The sequence below is a fragment of the Schistocerca nitens genome, chromosome 4, assembly GCF_023898315.1.
Source record: "Schistocerca nitens isolate TAMUIC-IGC-003100 chromosome 4, iqSchNite1.1, whole genome shotgun sequence".
Classification (NCBI taxonomy): domain Eukaryota; kingdom Metazoa; phylum Arthropoda; class Insecta; order Orthoptera; family Acrididae; genus Schistocerca; species Schistocerca nitens.
The window spans coordinates 197,930,757-197,955,401 of NC_064617.1; the positions used below are offsets into that span (position 1 = coordinate 197,930,757).

The 24,645-nt window shown below is 38.4% G+C and overlaps 1 protein-coding gene across 1 annotated transcript in view; it reads right to left on the bottom strand.

The window, feature by feature from the left end:
• Nucleotides 1–3,131: 3,131 nt before the first annotated feature.
• The window catches only part of LOC126251979 (uncharacterized), a 281,887-nt gene continuing 260,373 nt past the window's right edge, over nucleotides 3,132–24,645 (bottom strand). Inside the window, exon 15 of the mRNA XM_049952752.1 lies at nucleotides 3,132–3,291. Within this exon, the coding sequence (XP_049808709.1) occupies nucleotides 3,241–3,291 (51 nt within the window). The 3' untranslated portion in view covers nucleotides 3,132–3,240. The remainder of the gene's footprint in view (nucleotides 3,292–24,645) is intronic.

Sequence of the window (24,645 nt, forward strand, 5' to 3'; positions counted from 1 at the left end):
ATACCCACCAAACCTAGTCCACAAACAGATTTCATTCCCCATATCCTCACACCCCCAGTCCTCCCACCAGCCTCAAGAATAAGCCAGAAAGGAGACCCCCCCCCCTTTGTAACCCAATATCAAGCTGTGCTGGAACAGCTGAACCATATCCTTCACCAGGGTTTTGATTATCTATCTTGCCCTGAAGTGAGGGGCATCTGACCCAAGATCCTTCCCACCTCTCTTAAAGTGTTGTTCTGTCACCCACCCAACCAACACAACATCCTAGTTCATCCCTATACTTCTCCCACTGCCAACCTCTTGCCACAGGGATCATATCACTGTGGAAGTACCTGGTGCAAGACTTGCCCAATCCACCAAACCCAGCACTGCTACACCAGTCCTGTCAGATGAGTATTCTATCCCATCAGAGGGTGGACAACCTATGGAAGGAGCCATGTCATATACTAACTCTACTGCAAACACCACACAGCCTTTTATGTTGGTACGACCACCAACGAGCTGTCCAACAGGGTGAATGGGCACCACTAAACTGTTGTCAAGAACAAAGTTGACCACCTGCTGGTGCAATATGCAGCTTAGCAAAATTTCTATTGCTACTTCACAACCCAAGACATCTAGATCCTTCTCACCACCACCAGCTTCTCTGAACTACACAGATCAGAGTTACTCCTATAACAAATCTTCTTGAACCCAGTCTCAGGTAATCCACTGCCCTTGTACCCTCCACCCAAATGTTTCCCCTCCTTCATCCTGTCATCCCCTCACACATTCTCACATCACCTTCAGTGTGAACTGCTTCCCATTGGCTATCACACCTATACCTGCTACCCTCTGTCCTGCATTCCTAGCAGGCAAACCAGCCTCCTTGTTAACCTACTAGCCGCTCAACCCTAGTCCTTCTCCCTTCCTCCCGTCTCCCTTTCCATCTCCCCAGCCCTCCCAACACTACCATCTCCACAATTAGCCCACCTTAGCAAAATAGCATTTGCACTGCCAATCTGGCCAGCACCATGTAGGGCATATGTGTATTTGTATATGAGAGTGTATCTATGTTCGTATACTCCAGCCCATAAAGCATAACTCCAAAGGCTAGCAAATTTTCCTTCTTTTGCATGTGCCTATTGACAACTCAACACTTCTGCATTATGGTGAGTGGTCTCCTTTAATCATATGGATATCTCAGATTCATATTAGTATCATAGTTAACTCAGAAAATTAGCAAGAATTCAAATATTGATTAAAAGTATTATTGTCAAAGATAACTTCATGTAAGGTCATGTGATTCACTTCTAAGGTTTATGATATTATCTGAAGAATATGTTCATAATATTATGCAATTTTTGACACACTGAACTTATACAATTTTATAAAGTTTTATTTGTAATTTCAACAAAACATTTTTCTGACTATAGTATCTTGTATGGAATATGAACAGCAAGATTATAAAAGACTCAGGGCAAAGATGATACTATTTCAGTACTTGGCTGATTTTTGTGACATAAACATTGTATTTGTTAAACTGATAGTCTTATGTTTTGACTACATTGGAAAATTTCACTAAGACAATCTGACAACAATGTCATTTATTCCACAGAATATTGTCATCATCATCTGATATGCATGGATACTGAACACCAAACAGAAAGATGGAAAATATTAGTTTATTTAAAATCAGAATTACACCCACCATTGAAAGATCAGCATAACATAAATGTTAAATAGTCTGCACAATAGAAGATACAACCAAGTGAGAACTGTAACAAATTGTTAACGCAAATAAACATAATGCTGTGTACACTGAGGACAGCTTTAAGAAAAAAGTTTTTTTATTACCTCACTACCACTGTAATCTAAATACATTTGAACGAATACCTGCTTAAAGCTGCATAGAAGAACTTATTTTTGAGAACTAGTCAAAAGCATTTGTGCAAATTAAAAATATTTGAAGGTAACATTGTCACCATTATCCTTAATATAGCAGTGACTTACATAAGTTGTAGAAAAAGTTGAGTTTTGGAAGTAGTTATTAAGAAAGTGACTGGATGACTATTATTGTGTCATTTAGCTGGTTGAAAAGATTTTCGTCCAGTGTAATTACAGAATCAACTGTTAAAGATGAAATCACAGTTTTGTCTTAATATTTAGTGAGGAATTTATGGTTGTGTGCTTTACTTGATAAGAAGCATTATAAGTAAGTAATAATTTGTTCTTATCATTTACTAAAATAGTATGTGATACTGCACTAATTTTTCCATGAGTCTCAAAAATGTTTTTTAAACTTAGTTTACCTGAAGTCCTGTCCTACACCTTCCTGCGGAGTAGTGCGTAATTATAATCTGATTACGATTGCTTGTTACTTCCTCCACTCAGAGTGAGCAACATTTCATGTGGACTCTCCACTCTTGCCAAAGCACCACAACAAAGTATCAGTTGTATCAGTTGAATCAAGGAGTGTGCATGTATGAAATTGTCGTTAGGCACTGATGACAGCTGCTTTAACTGTTGTTGCTGCTATGGACAAAAACGCATTGTACGTGTGTTGGCAACCACTGTCTGTCTAAGGTTTAATTGTGGATTTACTGATAGCTGACATGGTAAAAATGTAGTCTCATATGTCAAATATAGAATAACACGTAGTTTCAATCACTGACTATATCAATGAACACTAGTGCCCTAGCTGTCCAGCAGTAAAGGTTTGTCACTTAATTACACAACATGTGTGTGTGACCTAAGTCCAAAGGTAATAAAATTATGAAAATTGTGTCATGTTATTACATTGCTGCTACAGGTCGTGTATTTGCAAAGCACAAGGAAATGAAGATTAACAGAAATAATGATAACAAAAATTTACTTCATGTGTGTCTATTCTATTTGTCACAACTTTTGATGCATGACAATTAGCCATGTTTATTACAATTTTTATTGTAAGTACTGAGTCACCATTTCTAATTAAATATTTATTTATTTTCAGTAATGAAAGGGCCGTAAGAAGAACATAAATATGCAGGACCATAACAAGAATATAAATATACAGTTAGAAGATATGATATATATATATTTTCACAAAGGAATATAAAATCAACAACAATTTGAAAATAAAGTAAAAAAAACATGAAGATGATGAGATAGCTGTTGCTCCTAATCTTAAAAGATAATCAAGTTTATAGAGTTACAATCTTGTTACATCAGTCCATACATTAAATGATAAATGGTAACGGTTTTACAATTCCAGAATTTTTAAGGACTACTATTTTCTTCTTGTGAGCTTGTATTCGATACTGCATCAGTCTGAAATAATTAATAAAATTAATAAGTAATAAAGTTAGTAATGAAACATATAAAAATATACAGTACAAAAATTAATAAGTAAAAAGAGTTGTGGAAATTGGATTACAATAAATAAAACCACAGACAACAAATACCATAGGAGACCCATGGGAAAACATGAAAAAATGAAGGAAGGGGAAGAAGGAGAACAAAACATCTGTAGCCTGTGTAAGGACAGAGAACTGATCATCAGCCTGCATCTTAGTTTCCTAAAAAGCAATGTACATCAAATCATTTGAACCAAAAGCCCAACTGCATTCTATTTACAGAAATATTAATGATTTAAAAGAAGGAATAATTACAATAAAATTCATTTTAGGACAGGTTTTCAGGATAGCCAAAGAACTGGCTAGAGCACATACATTTATGGTAGCTGTAATATTTATCAATAATTTGAAAAAGATTTCTGGAGCAGTGTTGGTTGCAGATAAAAAAAATCTTAATGCAGGCATCACTGTTGTTTGTATCTGGCTACCAATGGTGTAATTGGAAAGAATTCACAGGTAATAGGTACATAGACCATAGAATCGTTTTCAGTGCATGGGATTTTGCTACATAGGATATCAGTGTCTCCACTTACTGTCATAACGCAGTGTCAGGACGCTCATTTTGTAATTTTCATGGTGTGGGGCTCAGTTTCATCAATTTGGATACATTATTAAGATAACTTTTATGAAAATAACAATTGTAGGTGTGGTTATGCCAGATTCAAATTAGCTGTAAACAATTTTATATATTTTGTTTTTGTATTGTAAAGTTGTAAAGCTCTGAAAATTATTAATTTTGTGAAAATGCATGTTTAACCTGAACAACTGCAATAATAATATTAAAATCCAAAATGTAAATTGATTGTGCAAAACCTAATGTATTTACAGTATTTGATGTATATCTTTGAATTATACATCTCTCTTATTTCTGTCATCTTTATCGAGTAAATGCGTCTCCTATAAAGTTGAAGTTACAGTGTAGCTCAAGTAGGCATCAGAACATGGAATTTGTGGCTAAAGTTAATCTCCTGTAACCAAAAGGAAGCAAATCATACATTTGTTGAAAATTAAAGAACGTGAACAATCCAGTGACCTGAATTTTCATGCCCATATGATATGTACAAAATCAACGTAAAACACAGGAGAGTAGTAAAAAAAGCATCACACTTGGCTATGATCAAACATCAAAGGCTACAAAAAACACTAGATAAATAAGTTATTAGTTGAACTATATACAAATTGATATGTGAGAATATAATTAACTTTCAATCAGTCCTCACTAGCTATGTAGTTGCTGGTTTTTCTACAACTTGTGTATGGAGTTATACAGAAATCTTTTGTTAGTGATGTCATAGAGAAGTTGGAAACATTTCACAAAATAATAAAACAAATAGAGAATTCTATCGTGGTAGTCACAAAAATCCTTGTTATAGTTGCTTGAAAGGGCCAAAAATAGGAGTCTGCAATTGGTGAATATTGAACACTTCATAGATTGCACTCTTCTGAACCGAGAGTGAGCATTTAATTCTGCCAGTTTTCAACTTTCTTCTAAATATATTGCTCAACAGTTGCTATTGATTCATTAGAATATTCTTTATACTATTTTTTATAATGATCTCTTCCGATAAACATTTCAATTATTATGATATAATAAGACAAGTTCTACAGAACAGTTGCAAGCAAAATGTCATAAAATGAAAAATATAAATAGTTGTGTAGAATATACATAATAATAGAGTAGGCAATCTTTCAGCTGAATACAAGAGATTATAAATAATTTGAGACATATGTTAGTTTGTATGAAACTGAAATTGAAATTAGTTTTCTCTAATGCAAGAGAGACACCTTATTGACCTATTTACACCTATACATTTACCAAGTGATAAAATAGCTAAGTTTACATTTCTACAATTGACTTTTAAATTTTGTCATTATGCTACCAAGACATTAAATGCCTGGTGGAAACACTTTTACCCATTTTGTGTTTACATAATGTACCCATTTATCCATTAGAAATCCCTATGCAAATGTTTTATCAATGTATAGTGGCCATAATACACACAGTTTTCTAGAGAGAACAGGTATTAATGGCAAAGCTCATAAAGGAGAAGACATATTACAACATGATTGTCCAAGCAACAAAGACATTTTTATTTCCTAGGACCTGATTTCATCAGCAATTGATATGGTGCAACAGCAATCAATAGAAATACTCTGACTGTGCAGCTCTGATAGTATCCTTACGATTAGGTGATGTAATTATGCATAAATCAAAACTTACTGATCTAAGCTTTTTGAAAGATCAAGCATGTGGCAAGATAAATTTAGTTTGTAACTCATGTAAGTTCAAGGATTTGTTCTATTTGTTGAATTTCAATTTTAAATTCATATATGGTACTGTAAAACGTAACACATATGTATTATTTTCTAATATCAAGTATCTGGCACGGTGGCAATGATGAGGCAGTGGGATGACCATATAGAGCAGCCAGCCAGGGTTGGTCATGATGAAAGAAGTTGTGTTCAAATTAGCATGTGATATCACACAAATAACAATTTCCCAATAACCATACAATGGTTAAGGACAAAAGTAGTTTTCAGAAAAATGCTATGAGTGCTAGAAAATGTATAACAAAATAAGGTAAACACTGTTTCAAAGATCTCAGAAAGAAGATTACTATGATGAAAATATCTAAGCTATGTGAAGAATAAATGGATGCACCATATTCTTTAATTTATTACAGTCCAGTAAAACCAATAAAACCCTTAAATGGTACTTGTTAGCCACATAACCAGAGTATCGTTCAGCTCATTGAGTGGTATTGTCATAAAACTGGAACTCACACAAACTGATTAATTACATATTGATAACTGCTAGACAACAGTGAATACAACATTTACTGTTATGAGATGTGTATATTGCTATTCACCACACAGAGGAGGCACTGAATCACAAATAGCCAGACTGAAAAAAGACTACTACATACTATCAGCTATCAGAGTGATAGAAAAGGTAATGTGTGTCTGGGTTATGGATTTGTGAATGTGTATGAATTTTGTCCGTATATGATGAAAGACTTGGTATGATAATAGCTAGCAGTCTTTCTTCAATGTGCCTGTCTGCCACACATTACCTCCTCTTTGTGGTGAGGAGCAATCTATCTGTTTCATATTGTTGCTGTTCCATCCTGAATTTTCTACTCTTTGGACATATTACTCCTACTTCCCCCAATGAACCACGGACCTTGCCGTTGGTGGGGAGGCTTGTGTGCCTCAGCGATACAGATAGCCATACTGTAGTTGTAACCACAGTGGAGGGGTATGGTTTCTGAAAGGGGCACCCGCCTTTTCAGTAGTTGCAGGGGCAACAGTCTGGATGATTGACTGATCTGTCCTTGTAACATTATCCAAAATGGCTGTGCTGGTACTGGGAATGGCTGAAAGTAAGGGGAAACTACAGCCGTAATTTTTTCCAATGGCATGCAGCTTTACTGTATGGTTAAATGATGATGGTGTCCTCTTCGGTAAAATATTCTGCAGGTAAAATATTCCCCCATTCAGATCTCCGGGTGGAGACTACTCAGGAGGATGTCATTATCAGGAGAAACAAAACTGGTGTTCTGCAGATTGGAGCATGAGATGTCAGATCCCTTAATTGGGTAGGTAGGTTCATGGTGTATATGACCCAGGACAACCGGGAAATCTGGGAAAAACCTGGGAATTTTTTCGTCCGGGGGAAAACTGGGAAAAACCTGGGAATTTTTCGGAATTTTTCATTACTTTAATTTCAGTTAAATTTTTGTAATTTTGACTGATAAGAATTGATTGTCTAGCAAAGAATGTTGCTGTATCCTGCTACTGGAGAATGATACCGCAGCAATAAAATATAAATGAGAGGGGAAAAAAATAAAACTTTAGTGGCAAAGGAAATGCGCCATTTATGACAACAAAACACCATGCACGCACAAGCATCTGCAAATAGCAAAAATATGTGAAAGGCTGTAGGGCGAAGACTATGTAATACTTTGTAACAATAAACTGCTTTCTATGAGTGTGATATTACAACTGTTTACGTTAGGTTCATTTGACCAATTGCCAACGGGCGCATGCGCATTTGACTCGCGTATGACCAGTAACTTCTCCCGCTTCCTGCTACTTGATGTGTAGCTGTTAGATGTATCGGCAGGCAAGCAGCTATATGATAACAAAAAGCAGTTTTCTCGCACGCCCTAGCTCCCAGATTCACGCGTGCACAGAGTTGTCTGAGCTGTAGTGGGGAGGGGTTAGTCTCCACATGACCCGTGTTTGCATTAAGTGATTTTGCTGTTTCCTCTTCGTTTACAGCTCCCACATCAAATGGAAACAAAACAGATTTCTTGAGCTATCAAATGAATTAAAATATATTCACATAATTACGGAGGGCAAAAATATATTTTTAGTTTCAGTTTTCTGATTTATTTATTTTTTTTTTACAAGTTATTAGCAGTCAAGCATTAATTGCCTTGCAGAATAATGAAGTTATTTTTGTCAGTTTGCTAAAGAAATTTGGCTTTATTAATCTTTCCACTGAGGCAATCAATTTATTTGAAATGAAGTGTTTTGTTGCACAGTATTGGCTAGTTCCAACTGTTCGCTGAATTCCATGTGCAAATTTTCGTCTTGTGCCATGTATGGCATTATGCTGTAATAAAGAACCAAATATGAAATAGTACAGTACCGGTACTCCAAGAAAATGTACATCCCAAAAACCACACTGAAAAGCTTAATATCAGATGGGACCTACTTCATTGTGAAACTGAAAAAAACCAATGTGCACTTCAAGCCGAATCATGCATTTTAGTATGGTTTGTGAAATTCCGATGCTCTCGGAGTATCTTCTGATGCCCTGTTTCTTTTATTGTGCAATGTAAGTTCTCTTCGTGCTTTATAGACAGACTGGTCCATTGATCGTGACCGGGCCAAATATCTCATGAAATAAGCGTCAAACAAAAAAACTACAAAGAACAAAACTTGTCTAGCTTGAAGGGGAAAACCAGATGGAGCTATGGTTGACCCGCTAGATGGCGCTACCATAGGTGAAACGGATATCAACTGCGTTTTTTTAAATGGGAACCCCAATTTTTAATACATATTCATGTAGTACGTAAAGAAATATGAATGTTTTAGTTGGACCACTTTTTTCACTTTGTGATAGATGGCACTGTAATAGTCACAAACATATGGCTCACAATTTTAGACAAACAGTTGGTAACAGGTAACTTTTTTAAATTAAAATACAGAAAATAGGTATGTTTGAACATTTTATTTCGGTTGTGCCAATGTGATACATGTACCTTTGTGAACCCATCATTTCTGAGAATGCATGCTGTTACAGTGTGATTACCTGTAAATACCACATTAATGCAATAAATGCTAAAAATGATGTCCGTCAACCTCAATGCATTTGGCAATATGTGTAATGACATTCCTCTCAACAGTGAGTAGTTCGCCTTCCGTAATGTTCGCACATGCATTGACAATGCGCTGATGCATGGTGTCAGGCATTGTTGGTGGATCACGATAGCAAATATCCTTCAACTTTCCCAACAGAAAGAAATCCGGGGATGTCAGATCTGGTGAACGTGCGGGCCACGGTATGATGCTTCGACGGCCAATCCACCTGTCATGAAATATGCTATTCAATACCGTTTCAACTGCACATGAGCTATGTGCTGGACATCCATCATGTTGGAAGTACATCGCCATTCTGTCATGCAGTGAAACATCTTGTAGTAACATCGGTAGAACATTACGTAGGAAATCAGCATACATTGCGCCATTTAGATTGCCATTGATAAAATAGGGGCCAATTATACTTCCTCCCATAATGTCGCACCATACATTAAACTGTCAAGGTCGCTGATGTTCCACTTGTCGCAGCCATCGTGGATTTTCCGTTGCCCGACAGCACATATTATGCTGGTTTACGTTACCGCTGTTGGTGAATGATGCTTCGTTGCTAAATAGAACATGTGCAAAAAATCTGTCATCGTCCCGTAATTTCTCTTGTGCCCAAAGACCGAACTGTACATGACGTTCAAAGTCATCGCCATGCAATTCCTGGTGCATAGAAATGTGGTATGATGTTGATGTAGCATTCTCAACACTGACATTTTTGAGATTCCCGGTTCTCGCGCAGTTTGTCTGCTACTGATGTGCGGATTAGCCACGACAGCAGCTAAAACACCTACTTGGGCATCATCATTTGTTGAAGGTCGTGGTTGACATTTCATTTCTCATGTGGCTGAACACTTCCTGTTTTCTTAAATAATGTAACTATCCGGCAAATGGTCCGGACACTTGGATGATGTCATCCAGGATAACAAGCAGCAAACATAACACATGCGCGTTGGGCATTTTGATCACAATAGCCATACATCAACACGATATCGACCTTTTCCACAATTGGTGAATGGTCCATTTTAACACAGGTAATGTATCATGAAACAAATACCATCCACACTGGCGGAATGTTACATGATACCATGTACTTATACGTTTGTGACTATTACAACGCCATCTATCACAAAGCAAAAAATGTGGTCCAACTAAAACATTCATATTTCTTTACATACTACATGAATGTGTAGTAAAAAAATGGGGGTACCTATTTAAAAAAATGCAGTTGATATCCGTTTGACCTATGGCAGCGCCATCTAGCGGGCCAACCATAGCACCATCTGGTTCCCCCTTCAAGCTAGATGAGTTTCGTTCGTTGTAGTTTTTTCGTTTGATACTTATTATGTGAGATATTTGGCCCGGTCACTATCAATGGACCACCCTGTATACGAACATGTGGGCTTCCTACACCACTGCAGTTACACATGCACAGTTATGCCCGTTTCCTGGTGCTCTCTGGCTACTGCTAAATCAAACCTATTTCTAACAGTTTCGGGATAGTATTGCGAATAGTGGTTCAAAAAGTGTTACTTTCAAAGTAAATTTCTTTTTACACAAGATGAATTATGTTACATATGAGAAAGTGGGATGAATTTCTTAAATCACAGAGCATTTAAAACTGAACACTTTGAGGACTAGCCACTTACTAGAATTTCAAGCCCATTATTTTAAATTTACTTAAAGTATAACACATGCAAAAAAGATCAGTGTTACATGTGAAAGCTTAGCTTTTCTTGTAGCTTATTAATCTTTGAGATCAATATATTTATGTAGATGATAAGCTTTTCTTTTAGCTATACTATGTATATTAATGGAAATCGTTAACTTTTGCTCTTCGTGTGTTCGCACTACGTAGCAGTGATCTTGTGATTGGCTGACTATAACATGTGTTCTGTGCTCTGAATATCTGCTATCATCAGCTGGCGAGATCACATGGCATGAGATATGACTGGCTTACAAAAGGACATCACAATCTCAATTTCAGTGTTCCAGCAACTAATGTGCTGAGTTTGGTGCAATTCGAATTTATACTTTCGTAATACGAATACGAAAATCCCCCCCCCATGATCCATGGACCTTGCCATTGGTGGGGAGGCTTGCGTGCCTCAACGATGCAGATAGCCGTACTGTAGGCGCAACCATAATGGAGGGGTATCTGTTGAGAGGCCAGACAAACGTGTGGTTCCTGAAGAGGGGCAGCAGCCATTTCAGTAGTTGCAGGGGCAACAGTCTGGATGATTGACTGATCTGGCCTTGTAACCCTAACAAAAACGGCCTTGCTGTGCTGGTACTGCGAACATCTGAAAGCAAGGGAAACTACAGCCGTAATTTTTCCCGAGGGCACGCAGCTTTACTGTATGGTTAAATGATGATGGCGTCCTCTTGGGTAAAATATTCCGGAGGTAAAATAGGCCCCCATTTGGATCTCCGGGCGGGGAATACTCAAGAGGATGTCGTTATCAGGAGAACGAAAACTGGCGTTCTACGGATCGGAGCGTGGAATGTCAGATCACTTAATCGGGCAGGTAGGTTAGAAAATTTAAAAAGGGAAATGGATAGGTTAAAGTTAGATATAGTGGGAATTAGTGAAGTTTGGTGGCAGGAGGAATAAGACTACTGGTCAGGTGAATACAGGGTTATAAATACAAAATCAAATAGGGGAAATGCAGGAGTAGGTTTAATAATAAATAAAAAAAATAGGAGTGCGGGTAAGCTACTACAAACAGCATAGTGAACGTATTATAGTGGCCAAAATAGACACGAAGCCCATGCCTACTACAGTATTACAGGTTTATATGCCAACTAGCTCTACAGATGACGAAGAAATTGAACAAATGTATGATGAGATAAAAGAAATTATTCAGGTAGTGAAGGGAGACGAAAATTTAATAGTCATGGGTGACTGGAATTCGACAGTAGGAAAAGGGAGAGAAGGAAACATAGGTGAATATGGATTGGGGCTAAGAAATGAAAGAGGAAGCTGTCTGGTAGAATTTTGCAGAGTATAACTTAATCATGGCTAACACTTGGTTCAAGAATCATAAAAGAAGGTTGTATACATGGAGGAATCCTGGAGATACTAAAAGGTATCAGATAGATTATACAATGGTAAGACAGAGATTTAGGAACCAGGTTTTAAATTGTAGGACATTTCCAGGGGCAGATGTGGACTCTGACCACAATCTATTGGTTATGAACTGAAGAAATTGCAAAAAGGTGGGAATTTAAGGAGATGGGACCTGGATAAACCGACTAAACCAGAGGTTGTACAGAGATTCAGGGAGAGCATAAGGGAACAATTGACAGGAATGGGAGACAGAAATACGGTAAATGAAGAATGGGTAGCTTTGAGGGATGAAATTGTGAAGGCAGCAGAGGATCAAATTGGTAAAAAGACGAGGGCTAGTAGAAACCCTTGGGTAACAGAAGAAATATTGAATTTAATTGATGAAAGGAGAAAATATAAAAATGCAGTAAATGAAGCAGGCAAAAAGGAATACAAACGTCTCAAGAATGAGATCGACAGGAAGTGCAAAATGGCTAAGCAGGGATGGCTAGAGGACAAATGTAAGGATGTAGAGGCTTATCTCACTAGGGGTAAGATAGATACAGCCTACAGGAAAATTAAAGAGACTTTGGAGAAAAGAGAGCCACTTGTATGAATATCAAGAGCTCAGATGGCAACCCAGTTCTAAGCAAAGAAGGGAAAGCAGAAAGGTGGAAGGAGTATATAGAGGGTCTATACACGGGCAATGTACTTGAGGACAATATTATGGAAATGGAAGAGGATGTAGATGAAGATGAAATGGGAGATACGATACTGCGTGAAGAGTTTGACAGAGCACTGAAAGACCTGAGTTGAAACAAGGCCCCGGGGTAGACAACATTCCATTAGAACTACTGACGGCCTTGGGAGAGCCAGTCCTGACAAAACTCTACCATCTGGTGAGCAAGATGTATGAGACAGGTGAAATACCCTCAGACGTCAAGAAGAATATAATAATTCCAATCCCAAAGAAAGCAGGTGTTGACAGATGTGAAAATTACCGAACTATCAGTTTAATAAGCCACAGCTGCAAAATACTAACGCAAATTATTTACAGATGAATGGAAAAAGCTGGTAGAAGCTGACCTCGGGGAAGATCAGTTTTGGATTCCGTAGAAATGTTGGAACACGTGAGGCAATACTGACCTTACGACTTATCTTAGAAGAAAGATTAAGGAAAGGCAAAACTACCTTTCTAGCATTTGTAGACTTAGAGAAAGCTTTTGACAATGTTGACTGGAATACTCTCTTTCAAATTCTAAAGGTGGCAGGACTAAAATGCAGGGAGCAAAAGGCTATTTACAATTTGTACAAACCAGATGGCAGTTATAAGAGTCGAGGGGCATGAAAGGAAAGCAGTGGTTGGGAAGGGAGTGAGACAGGGTTGTAGCCTCTCCCCGATGTTATTCAATCTGTATATTGAGCAAGCAGTAAAGGAAACAAAAGAAAAATTTGGAGTAGGTATTAAAATCCAGGGAGAAGAAATAAAAACTTTGAGGTTCACCGATGACATTGTAATTCTGTCGGAGACAGCAAAGGACTTGGAAGACTGTTGAACTGAATGGACAGTGTCTTGTAAGGAGGGTATAAGATGAACATCAACAAAAGCAAAACGAGGATAATGGAATGCAGTTGAATTATGTCGGGTGATATTGAGGGAATTAGATTAGGAAATGAGTCACTTAAAGTAGTAAAGGAGTTTTGCTATTTGGGGAGCAAAATAACTGATGATGGTCGAAGTAGAGAGGATATAAAATGTAGACTGGCAATGGCTAAGAAAGCGTTTCTGAAAATGAGAAATTTGTTAACATCGAATATAGATTTAAGCGAAATACGGAAGCGTACGATTCCGCCCGTCTGCTTTGACCCATGACGTCACAAATATGGCGGAAATGACCATAAACCACGATTCCAACATGGCGCATATAAAGTCGTTACGTACACATTATGAGGACGAAAATACATCGAAAAACAAAGACACACACATTCCACAAAAGGCCTAATGACACTAACGGGGCAAGTGTGTGAAATAGGCAGTTTTTGGGTGGGGACAAACTAAATATAAACAAATTTAGTCACCCACCCCCATACAAAACCACGCAAAACGACGAAACAAACCGACGTCACAAAACTCCCCAAATACCACTAAACACAATATCATCTGGAATCGTACACTTCCCTTGACCTATATAGCTCAACAGCAGCTCCCGATCCCATAAATTGGGATCGAACACTTCCCTTGACCTATATAACTCAACAGCAGCTCCCGATCCCATAAATTAGGACCTAACACTTCCCTTGACCTGTTGTTGTTGTGGTCTTCAGTCCTGAGACTGGTTTGATGCAGCTCTCCATGCTACCCTATCCTGTGCAAGCTTCTTCATCTCCCAGGACTTACTGCAACCTACATCCTTCTGAATCTGCTTAGTGTATTCGTGTCTTGGTCTCCCTCTACGATTTTTAACCTCCACGCTGCCCTCCAACGCTAAATTTGTGATCCCTTGATGCCTCAGAACATGTCCTACCAACCGGTCCCTTCTTCTTGTCAAGTTGTGCCACAAACTCCTCTTCTCCCCAATTCTGTTCAATACCTCCTGATTAGTTATGAGATCTACCCATCTTCCCTTGATCTATGTAGCTCAAAAACATCTCAAGATACCAATACCAACAGCTACACATTGGGATCGATCACTTCCCTTGACCTGTTATCCTTACAACATTTCCACATACAGCTGTCCCTGGTCCGAGACATTGGAACTTTAAGTAAGCCTCATTTCTTCACGACATGCTGAACACTTCATGTCTTCATCAAAAAATCCGAATAGTTGAAGAAATTTTATTAGAGACAATGCACTGTCCCCCATCATAGCCTCAACCGAAAACTGTTGACCCTGTCAGTCATATCAATACCTACCAAAGAAATAAAAAAGAAATGTCCCAAAATTCACACACGATGCCACTCTCGCAAACTAAACCAAAAACATCACCTAACACACCACCAGAGAGCACCACTGATCACATCAAAACGGCACCTACAAACACACCACTCTCACAAACTAAATTCCGCTCCGTCCTGACGTCACACACCACAACAGTTTACGTCACGGGTCAAAGCCGACAGGTAGGATCGGACGCTTCGGTCGACCCGATTTAAGTGTCAGGAAGTCGTTTCTGAAAGTATTTGTATGGAGTGTAGCCATGTATGGAAGTGAAACATGGACAATAAATAGTTTGGAGAAGAAGAGAATAGAAGCTTTAGAAATGTGGTGCTACAGAAGAATGTTGAAGATTAGGTGGGTAGGTCACATAACTAATGAGGAGGTATTGAATAGGATTGGGGAGAAGAGAAGTTTGTGGCACAACTTGACTAGAAGAAGGGATCGGTTGGTAGGACATGTCCTGAGGCATCAAGGTATCACAAATTTAGCATTGGAGGGCAGTGTGGAGGGTAAAAATCGTAGAGGGAGACCAAGAGATGAATACACTAAGCAGATTCAGAAGGATGTAGGTTGCAGTAGGTACTGGGAGATGAAGGAGCTTGCACAGGATAGATTAGCATGGAGAGCTGCATCAAACCAGTCTCAGGACTGAAGACCACAACAACAACAACAATACGAAAAAATGCAGTGTATATGTTGCTGCTCATCAAAGTTCTTTCAAAAAGTCTTCACTTTTTTCTTTTTCTCATGAAAAGTCTTTCCAAAACTTCTGTCCCACGCTTTTTCTTTTTCAGTAAGTTCTATGCCCGTGTATAAAACGTTAACCATTCAAAGGACTGATAAGTTTTACAGTTCCGAGGGAAAAATCTATGGAAAATCTACTGTCATGTAGCATAGAAAAAGTGTATTTTCTCCTGGGAAAAGGTATGTTTTTAAAATGGTATATCCGGGAAAAATCCGGGAATAATCTGGGATTTTTTTCCTTGTCTGCATATACACCCTGTAGGTTAGAAAATTTAAAAAGGTAAATGGATAGGTTTAAGTTAGATATAGTGGGAATTAGTGAAGTCTGGTGGCAGGAGGAACAAGACTTCTGGTCAGGTGAATACAGGGTTATAAACTCAAAAGCAAATAGGGGTAATGCAGGAGTAGGTTTAATAATGAAAAAAAAAAAGTGCTGGTAAGCTACTACGAACAGCATAGTGAATGGATTGTTGTAGCCAGGATAGACACAAAGACCATGCCTACCACAGTAGTACAAGTTTACATGCCAACTACCTCTGCACATGATGAGAAGAAATGTATGATGAAAGAAAAGGAATTATTCAGACAGTGAATGGAGACGAAAATTTAATAGTCATGGGGGAAGGGGGGGAAGGAATGAAAGAGGAAGCCGCCTGGTGGAATTTTGCAAAGAGCATAACCTAATCATAGCTAGCACATGGTTTGAGAATCATGAAAGAAGGTTATATATGTGGAAGAGGCCTGGAGACACTGGAAGGTTTCAGTTACATTACATAATGGTAAGACAAAGATTTAGGAACCAGGTTTTAAACGGTAAGACATTTCCAGGGACAGATGTGGACTCTGACCACAGTTTGTTGGTTATGAACTAATCTAAACTGAAGAAACAGCAAAAAGGCAAAAATTTATGGAAATAGGACCTGGATAAACAGAAAGAACCAGAGGTTGTGGAGAGTTTCAGAGAGAGCATTAGGGAATGATTGACAAGAACAGGGGAAAGAAATACAGTAGAAGAAGAACGGATAGCTTTGAGAGATGAAACACTGAAGGCAACAGAGTCAAGTAGGTAACAAGACAAGGGCTAGTAGAAATCTGTGGGTAATAGAAAAGATATTGAATTTAATTGAAGAAAGGAGAAAATATTAAAATGTAGTAAATGGAGCAGGAATAAAAGAATACAAAAGTCTCAAAAATGAGATCAATAGGAAGTGCAAAACAGATAAGCAGGGATGGCTAGAGGACAAATGTAAGGATGAAGAGACATATATCACTAGGGGTAATATAGATACTGCCTACAGGAAAATTAAGTAGACATTTGGAAAGAAAAGAGAACAATTTGGATGAATATCAAGAGCTCACAAGGAAAACCAGATCCAAGCAAAGCGGGGAACACAGAAAGGTGGAAGGAGTATATAGAGTGTCTGTACAAGGGCGATGTACTCTAGGGAAATATTATGGAAATGGAAGAGGATGTAGGTGAATATGAAATGGGTGATACAACACCGTGTGAAGAATTTGACACAGCACTGAAAGACCTAAGTTGAAACAAGGCCCCAGGAGTAGAGAACATTCTATTAGAACTACTGATAGTGAGAGCCAGCCCTGACAGAACTCCACCATCTGGTGAGCGAGATGTATGAGACTGGAAAAGTACCCTCAGACGTCAAGAAAGCAGGAGTTGACAGGTGTGAAACTTACTGAACTATCAATTTAATAAGTCATGGCTACAAAACACTGACACAAATTCTTTACAGATGAATGGAAAAACTGGTAGAAGCCAACCTTGGGGAAGATCAGTTTGGATTCCATAGAAACGTTGGAACACGTGAGGCAATACTAATCCTATGACTTTAGTTAGTAGATAGGTTAAGGAAAGGCAAACCTACATTTCTAGCATTTGTAGACTCAGAGAAAGCTTTTGACAATGTTGACTGGAATACTCTCTTTCAAATTCTGAATGTGGCAAGTGTAAAATACAGGGAGGGAATGGCTATTTACAATTTGTTCAGAAGCCAGTTGGCAGTTATAAGAGTCAAGGGGCATGAAAGGAAGCAGTGGTTGGGAAGTGAGTGAGACTGGGTTGTAGCCTATCCCTGATGTTATTCAACTGAGACATTGAGCAACCAGTAAAGGAAACAAAAGAAAAATTTTGAGTAGGAATTAAAATCCATGTAGAACAACTAAAAACTTTGAGGTTTGCCAATGATACTATTATTCTGTCAGCAGTTGAACAGAATGGACAGTGTCTTGAAAGGAGGATATAAGATAGACATCAACAAAAGCAAAACTAGGATAATGGATTGTAGTCAAATTAAATCAGGTGATACTGAGGGAATCAGATTGGGAAAAGAGACACTTAAAGTAGTAGATAAATTTTGCTGTTTTGGGAGCAAAATAACTGATGATGGTCAAAGTAGAGAGGATATAAAATGTAGACTGCCAAGAAAAGTGTTTCTGAAGAAGAGAAATTTATTAACATCAAGTATAGATTTAAGTGTCAGGAAGTCTTTTCTAAAAGTATTTTATGGAGTGTAGCCATGTATGGATGTGAAGCATTGACGATAAATAGTTTATACAAGAAGAGAATAGAAGCTTTCAAAATGTGGTGCTACAGAAGAAAGCGAAGATTAGATGGGTAGATCACGTAACTAATGAAGAACTGAATGGAACTGGGGCTAGGTCGAATTTGTGGCACAACTTGATGGGAAGAAGGGACTGTTTAGTAGGAAGTGTTCTGAGGCATCAAGGGATCACCAATTTAGTACTGGAGGGCAGTGTGGAGGGTAAAAATCATAGAGGGAGACCAAGAGATGAATACACTAAGCAGATTCAGAAGGATGCAAGGTGCAGTAGTTACTTGGAGATGAAGAAGCTTGCACAGGATAGAGTAGCATGGAGAGCTGCATCAAACCAGTCTCTGGACTGAAGACGACGATGAGAACAACAAAAACTCTTATTTAGAGAATAATTACATGTAAGCACAATTTTGCAAAAAAATCATATTAATTAACATTTTATAATTAAACTATGCACTGTAGAGAAATATTAACACAACGGCACCACGTGGGAGCATGACCAAACACAGGTACCAACCATTTTCCATTTTTATAATAATTATAAAATTTAGATAACTTTTCATTTATTTAATTCAATCATGTGATGTGGCACTTAAGTTAATTAATTAATTTGATATAAAACATTTCAGTATTCTTATATTATTTAGTATAACTGTAATCTGTGACAGACTTTGAGACTTAAGTTTCTTCACACACACACACACACACACACACACACACACACACACACACACACACTAGACCACCAACTCCAGCACCTTGGGCCAGAATGCATCACTTGTGATGCAAGCAGCAGTCTGGAGGGGGGGGGGGGGAGGGGGAATGGGAAGGGGAGGTGAAAGGGAAGGGGTGGTAGAGTATGGATGGGAGAGAAATGCATTTTGACAGCTGTCACCCCTTTCATATCCAAAAATCTTTCCCATATAGCCTGGCTACCCATGGACGGTGTATCTGCAGTGACAAAAACTACCTTAGTCAGTATGCTGAGGGTCTCATTATGAACTTCACAGATAGGCACTCTCCCTCTGACCTAGTCTGCAAACAGATCTCCCATACCATTTCCCCTTACAACCCCATCCTCCCACCCCCCCAAAACCCAGCCACAAAGGAGTGTCCCCTTTTTCACCAAGTGCCACCCCGAACGGGAACAACTGAATCACGTCCTTCACCATGGCTTTGATTATCTGTCATGATGTCCTGAAATGAAGGACATCCTACCTGAGATACTTCCCACCCATCTTAAGAGTAGTGATCCGTTGCCAACCCATCCTCCACAACAACCTAGTCCATCCCTATGCCACTCCCAATCCCAACCCCTTGCCACAAGGATCATATCCCTGCGGGAGGCCCAAGTGCAAAACCTGCCGAATCCACCTGTTGAGCACTTCCTATTCCAGTCCTATCACATGTTTATCCTACCCCATAATGGGCAACCCACCTATGAAAGCAGCCATGTTATTTACCAGCTCTGCTGCAATCATTGCACAGATTTTTGTATTGGTATGACTACCAACCAGCTGTCCACTACGATGAATGACCATCACCAAACTGTGGCCAAGAGCAAAGTGTACCACCATGTGGCACAACATGTAGCTGAATATAACACACTTGTTTTTAAAGGCTACTTCACTACCTGAGCCATCTGGATCCTTCCCTCCACCACTACCAACTTTTCTGAACTTATCCTCACAACACGTTCTCCACTCCCAGAATTATTCTGGCTTCAGCCTACGGTAACATACCACCCTACACCCTCCACCCAACAGTTTCCACATGTCCTATCATCTCCTGACCATTCTTGTCTCCCATCTTGTTTATTTGCAGCCCTCTGTCAACACATCCACCCGTCTTTTCCCACTACTCTCATTTTTTGTTCCTTTTTTACCCACCTTCCTGCCTCACAACCTCCTGACACTATGCCTAGTCTAGTCCCTGCACTACACCTAGTCTAGTCCCTGTGCACTCACCAGACAGCGTACGTCTCTCTCCCCACCCATACACTACTATCCCTACCCCTTCTCCTTCCCCTTCCCCTTCCTGCCTCACAACCTCCTGACACTATGCCTAGTCTAGTCCCTGCACTACACCTAGTCTAGTCCCTGTGCACTCACCAGACAGCGTACGTCTCTCTCCCCACCCATACACTACTATCCCTACCCATTCTCCTTCCCCTTCCCCTTCCTGTTCCCCTTCCCCTACCCCTTCCCTTCCCTTCCCCTGCCCTCCCCTGTCCCCACCCCCTCCAGATTGCTGCTTGCATCCCATGTGGTGGTGTGTTATGGCCTGAGAAGCTGGAGTTGGCAGTCATGCATGTGGGATGTGTCTCTCGCTCTACTGATGAAGATTTTGACCGAAAGCTACAGGTAAACCTTTTAATAATGCCTATCTGCAACTTGACATATCTTCTTTACAGTAAGAAGCAGTCTATCTTTCCCTACATTGTTAATTATTTTTCAGTCATCCGTCATGCAGCTGATCATTTGGGCATGATTTGGAATTGTGCATTCAGTGAGTGCTTGCTATATATACAGCTTATATTCTCACAGTTTCAGCTAGTCCATTTTTCCATTTAATGAAGCCCATAAATTTGAACTTTTAGCTTCATTTGCGATTTTTGGGAAGACTAATGCAAAAATTTGTGACCAAAAATAGATCTTCCAATTTGGTCACATGTTATTCTTTCAGCTTATGAAGACTGGTTGTGAATGGTATTACTACTGAATAACCTGAAAGAAATAAGGAACACTCACAAACACATGACCATTGTGCATTTGAGACTTAACTGTATGATTTGTTCACTTACACATGTTTGAACAGTGTCGTTGACAGGAACTGCAAGGTACATTGTTCACAGTAACTTGAAGACATGAGAAACTGACGAAACTTCATGGTAGAAAGTGACATTGGCAGAACAGTGAGTGGAAGTGATCATTATCCAGATGGTCCAAGTGGATGCATGTGGATGGGAACAGTATGGTGCACAATGAAAGCAACAGAGACCGACAAGTACCAGCAGCATTGGTTTTATAAAGAATAGTTATCATGGTTACTAGCCATGCTAGATGAAATTACTTAGTTATCAAGAAATAATGGTTGAAAAATCATAAAAGTTTGCCTAGGACCCCAAAAACTTTTGGAGGGGGGGGGGGGGGGGGGATGGGGGAGGGAATATATGGGAAAATCTTGGGGGCCTTTTTTAAATTCAGTATAACTGACAGTGTTACAGAGGACTTTGAAACTGTGAAAAAGAATTTTGGGAGCAAAGAAAATCAGTGAAACCAAAAATAAATTCAAACAAAATTGGAGGGAACAGGGAAGGAACAGATAACTGAGAGTCCAGTTACCCTGAAGCTTTGTGGAAGATGAAAACTAAATCACAAACTTTATTTATTCAGTCACACACAATGTGAATAGTATGGGTGTCATAAAAATATTCACAGAGTATAAATACATACATAAAACATTTATTCTATTGCATATTTGTACAGATTTTGTCAGCATTATATTGTTTAAAAGCTATTGGTTCAAAATAATTTTTCTAATTCATTTTGAAGATAATCATCAATACTACAAACAATAGTAATAAATAGTTTTTTAACCTTTCATTGAGGTATGTAAGTCACATTTCTTTCTGATTATTCAGCAAGTCTTTCATATAACTTTGTCATAAAACACATTGTTGAGCTTTCGTTTTCTTTTTCATGCTGAAACATAAGTGGTGACTGTATCTGGCCCAGTGCCCCTGTATCTACATCTACTTCTAAGTACATACTATGCATACTGCTGTGAAGGGCATGTAACAGGATGTTCCATACTGTATGACATATCACAGTTTTTTCCTGTTCCATTTGTGCACAGAAAGATTGATTTCTTACATATCTCTGTGTATGAAGTAATTAGACTAGTTTAGTTTCATGGTTCCTATATGAGGGATACATAAGGGTAGAGGCAGTTGAAGTATATTCCTAAATTCTTCATGTAATATTGGTTCTTGGATCTGTGTAAGTAGGCTTTTGTGATATTAATAGTACTTATCATCAAGTGTCTGCCAATATAGACTTTCCAGACTTTATATGAAATTTTTCCTTTGAGTCAACAAATCTGTCACCATTTGTGCTGTCTTCTTTCTATATGTTCAATACTTTTTATTTGCCCCACTTAGTGTGTGTCCCACACACGCAGCCAATATTCTAAGATGTGATGTAGAACTCTTTTATAGGTAGTCTCCTATGCATCTTACTGCATTTTCCTAGTATCTTGCCAATATACTGCAGTCTAATGACTGATTTATCTATGACTGAGCCTATTCCATTATGCTACTTAATATTGCCACACAAGGTTACAAGCATGTTGTGAATTGACTAATTCCAATTGTGTCTTGTTGATACGGCTGTGATGGGATATTATCTTTCTGTATTTTGTGACGTGTGCAGTTTTACATTTATGAAAATTTAAAGCAAGTTGCCAATCTCTGTACCACTTTGAAATGGAGATCTGCCTAGATATTTGTGCTGCTTTTTTCAGATAGTATTTCACTACAGATAATCAGCTGAAAAAAGTTTGAAATTACATTTAATATTGCCTACCAAATTACTGATGTGCAATATGAGCATTATGAAACCAAATAGACTGTCCTGGGGCATGCCTTATGTTACATGTGTACATGAAACTCCTTCCAAGATAACACAGTGCATGGTACCTGTATCACAAACAGTGGGTTAGCAAACATAGCTGGTGCCCAGGACATGAAGCTTTGTTATCACCCCTCCATCTCTAGTCCCCCATTCACATCAGCATCTGGGGTATGACACTAAACTTTATTCCCCCCACCCCGCCATAAATACATGTAGTAATAAAATACATACAAATTACTCTAATAATAATATACTTTCCAAAAAATCTTGTTTGTCTTGAAGACCATTTGGGGATCTTTTGCAAGTGACACCTGGGACATGATGAACCTCCTTGCCCCCTGCCCCCCCCCCCCCCTCCTCCTTGATATGCCACTTATCATAAACCTTCCCCCTTCCACGCTTCTGTTACCAACAATGATCACCAGTTGTTCTTGTACAAATGTTTAGGAATTCTATCACTAATATTTTGCATCCATTTTGAGTTAGAAGGAAGTTCATAACAACACTTGAAACTATAAAAATGTACTCATCTGGTTCTTGCAGATCTTATTCAAAATTATGGCTTGTTCAGTATTATTTTCATCTAGTTGGTATGATGAGTTCAGTTCATGACAAATAAGGACTCTCTCGTGTAATGAAGCTTTCTTATTTTGTTCTCATCATACTTGAATATAATTTCACAGCTTCTACTCCCATGCTTTAACATCACATTTTCATGACAAATGCTTCACAAAATTCCTCCGTAACCCACTGGAACACTACTACTTCTGATACTCCATAGCTGGCTAATACACAATGACTACTGCTGGTAATACTCATTAACAGACTGTACTTTACTAATACACAAAAATCAGTAACAAAGTTAGTTAACATAGCTCACAGCTATCTAAATATGTCAATCTTTACATCCAAAGAAATGTGTGCAGTATCGATATGATCATGAATTATTTCCAAAAAGATAGAAAAATATTTAACATTTCATAAAAACAATGATTATAGGAAACAATAAGTGTTATATTAATTGTGTGTCAAGGAGGTAAATACCTTATTATCTGGTGTATCATAATCTATGATAATCCACAAAATATGAGGAATCTGTGCAGTTCCATTACACACACCAAATGATCCTCAGTCCAGTGCCATATTTTGTTTGATACCTCATATGATTGTGCTTTCAATCACAAAAGTTGGTGTGGTACTGAGACAAATGCTTTTTGGAAATCAAGAAATATTGCATCCACCTGACTACCTTGATCTATGAGTTTCAGCATGACATTTGCAAAAAACTCGTCAGGTTTCTCATGACTGATATTTTATGACATAACAGTTGGCCTGGAAGAGGTGTCCTGTTAAAATAACTCATTATTATCAAGCTCAGATGTGTTCTAAAATTCTACAACACATCTGTCAGTGCTATTGACTTCTGTGTGTCACTTTCATTATTCTTTCTCTAGATAGCCAGACTTATGCTTTGTTCTGACCACTGGGAACATTATTTTATTCATGGGCTTCTCAGTATATTATGGTTAAAATGAAGGTAACTCAGCTGAGTATAGAAACTAATAGTGCTTCCGTAGGCCCCGGAGCCTTGTATATTCCTAAAATTTACCGCTGTGTATACAGATGATGTCACATTTTGTACAGATTTGTAAGCATGGTCTTATTTCTTCACTTCCATGTCTGCAGATGCTGTGCTGGTGTGCTTAAGTTTCACTCCCTGTATCACAAGCTTTTTCATGAATGTTTATTTTCAGAATTCATAATGACACACCAAAAAGGTGTGACACATTATTCAATAATTGTTAGTTTGTAGTCAATGACAAAGATAAATACTAGTTTTTGTCTTTATTTGCTAAATTGTTTATCTGAATATTCTTATTCAGTTTACTCATGAAGAAAAAAGATGTTACAGGACTGTCTGAAACTGGTGGTAACACACTGATAGTAGGA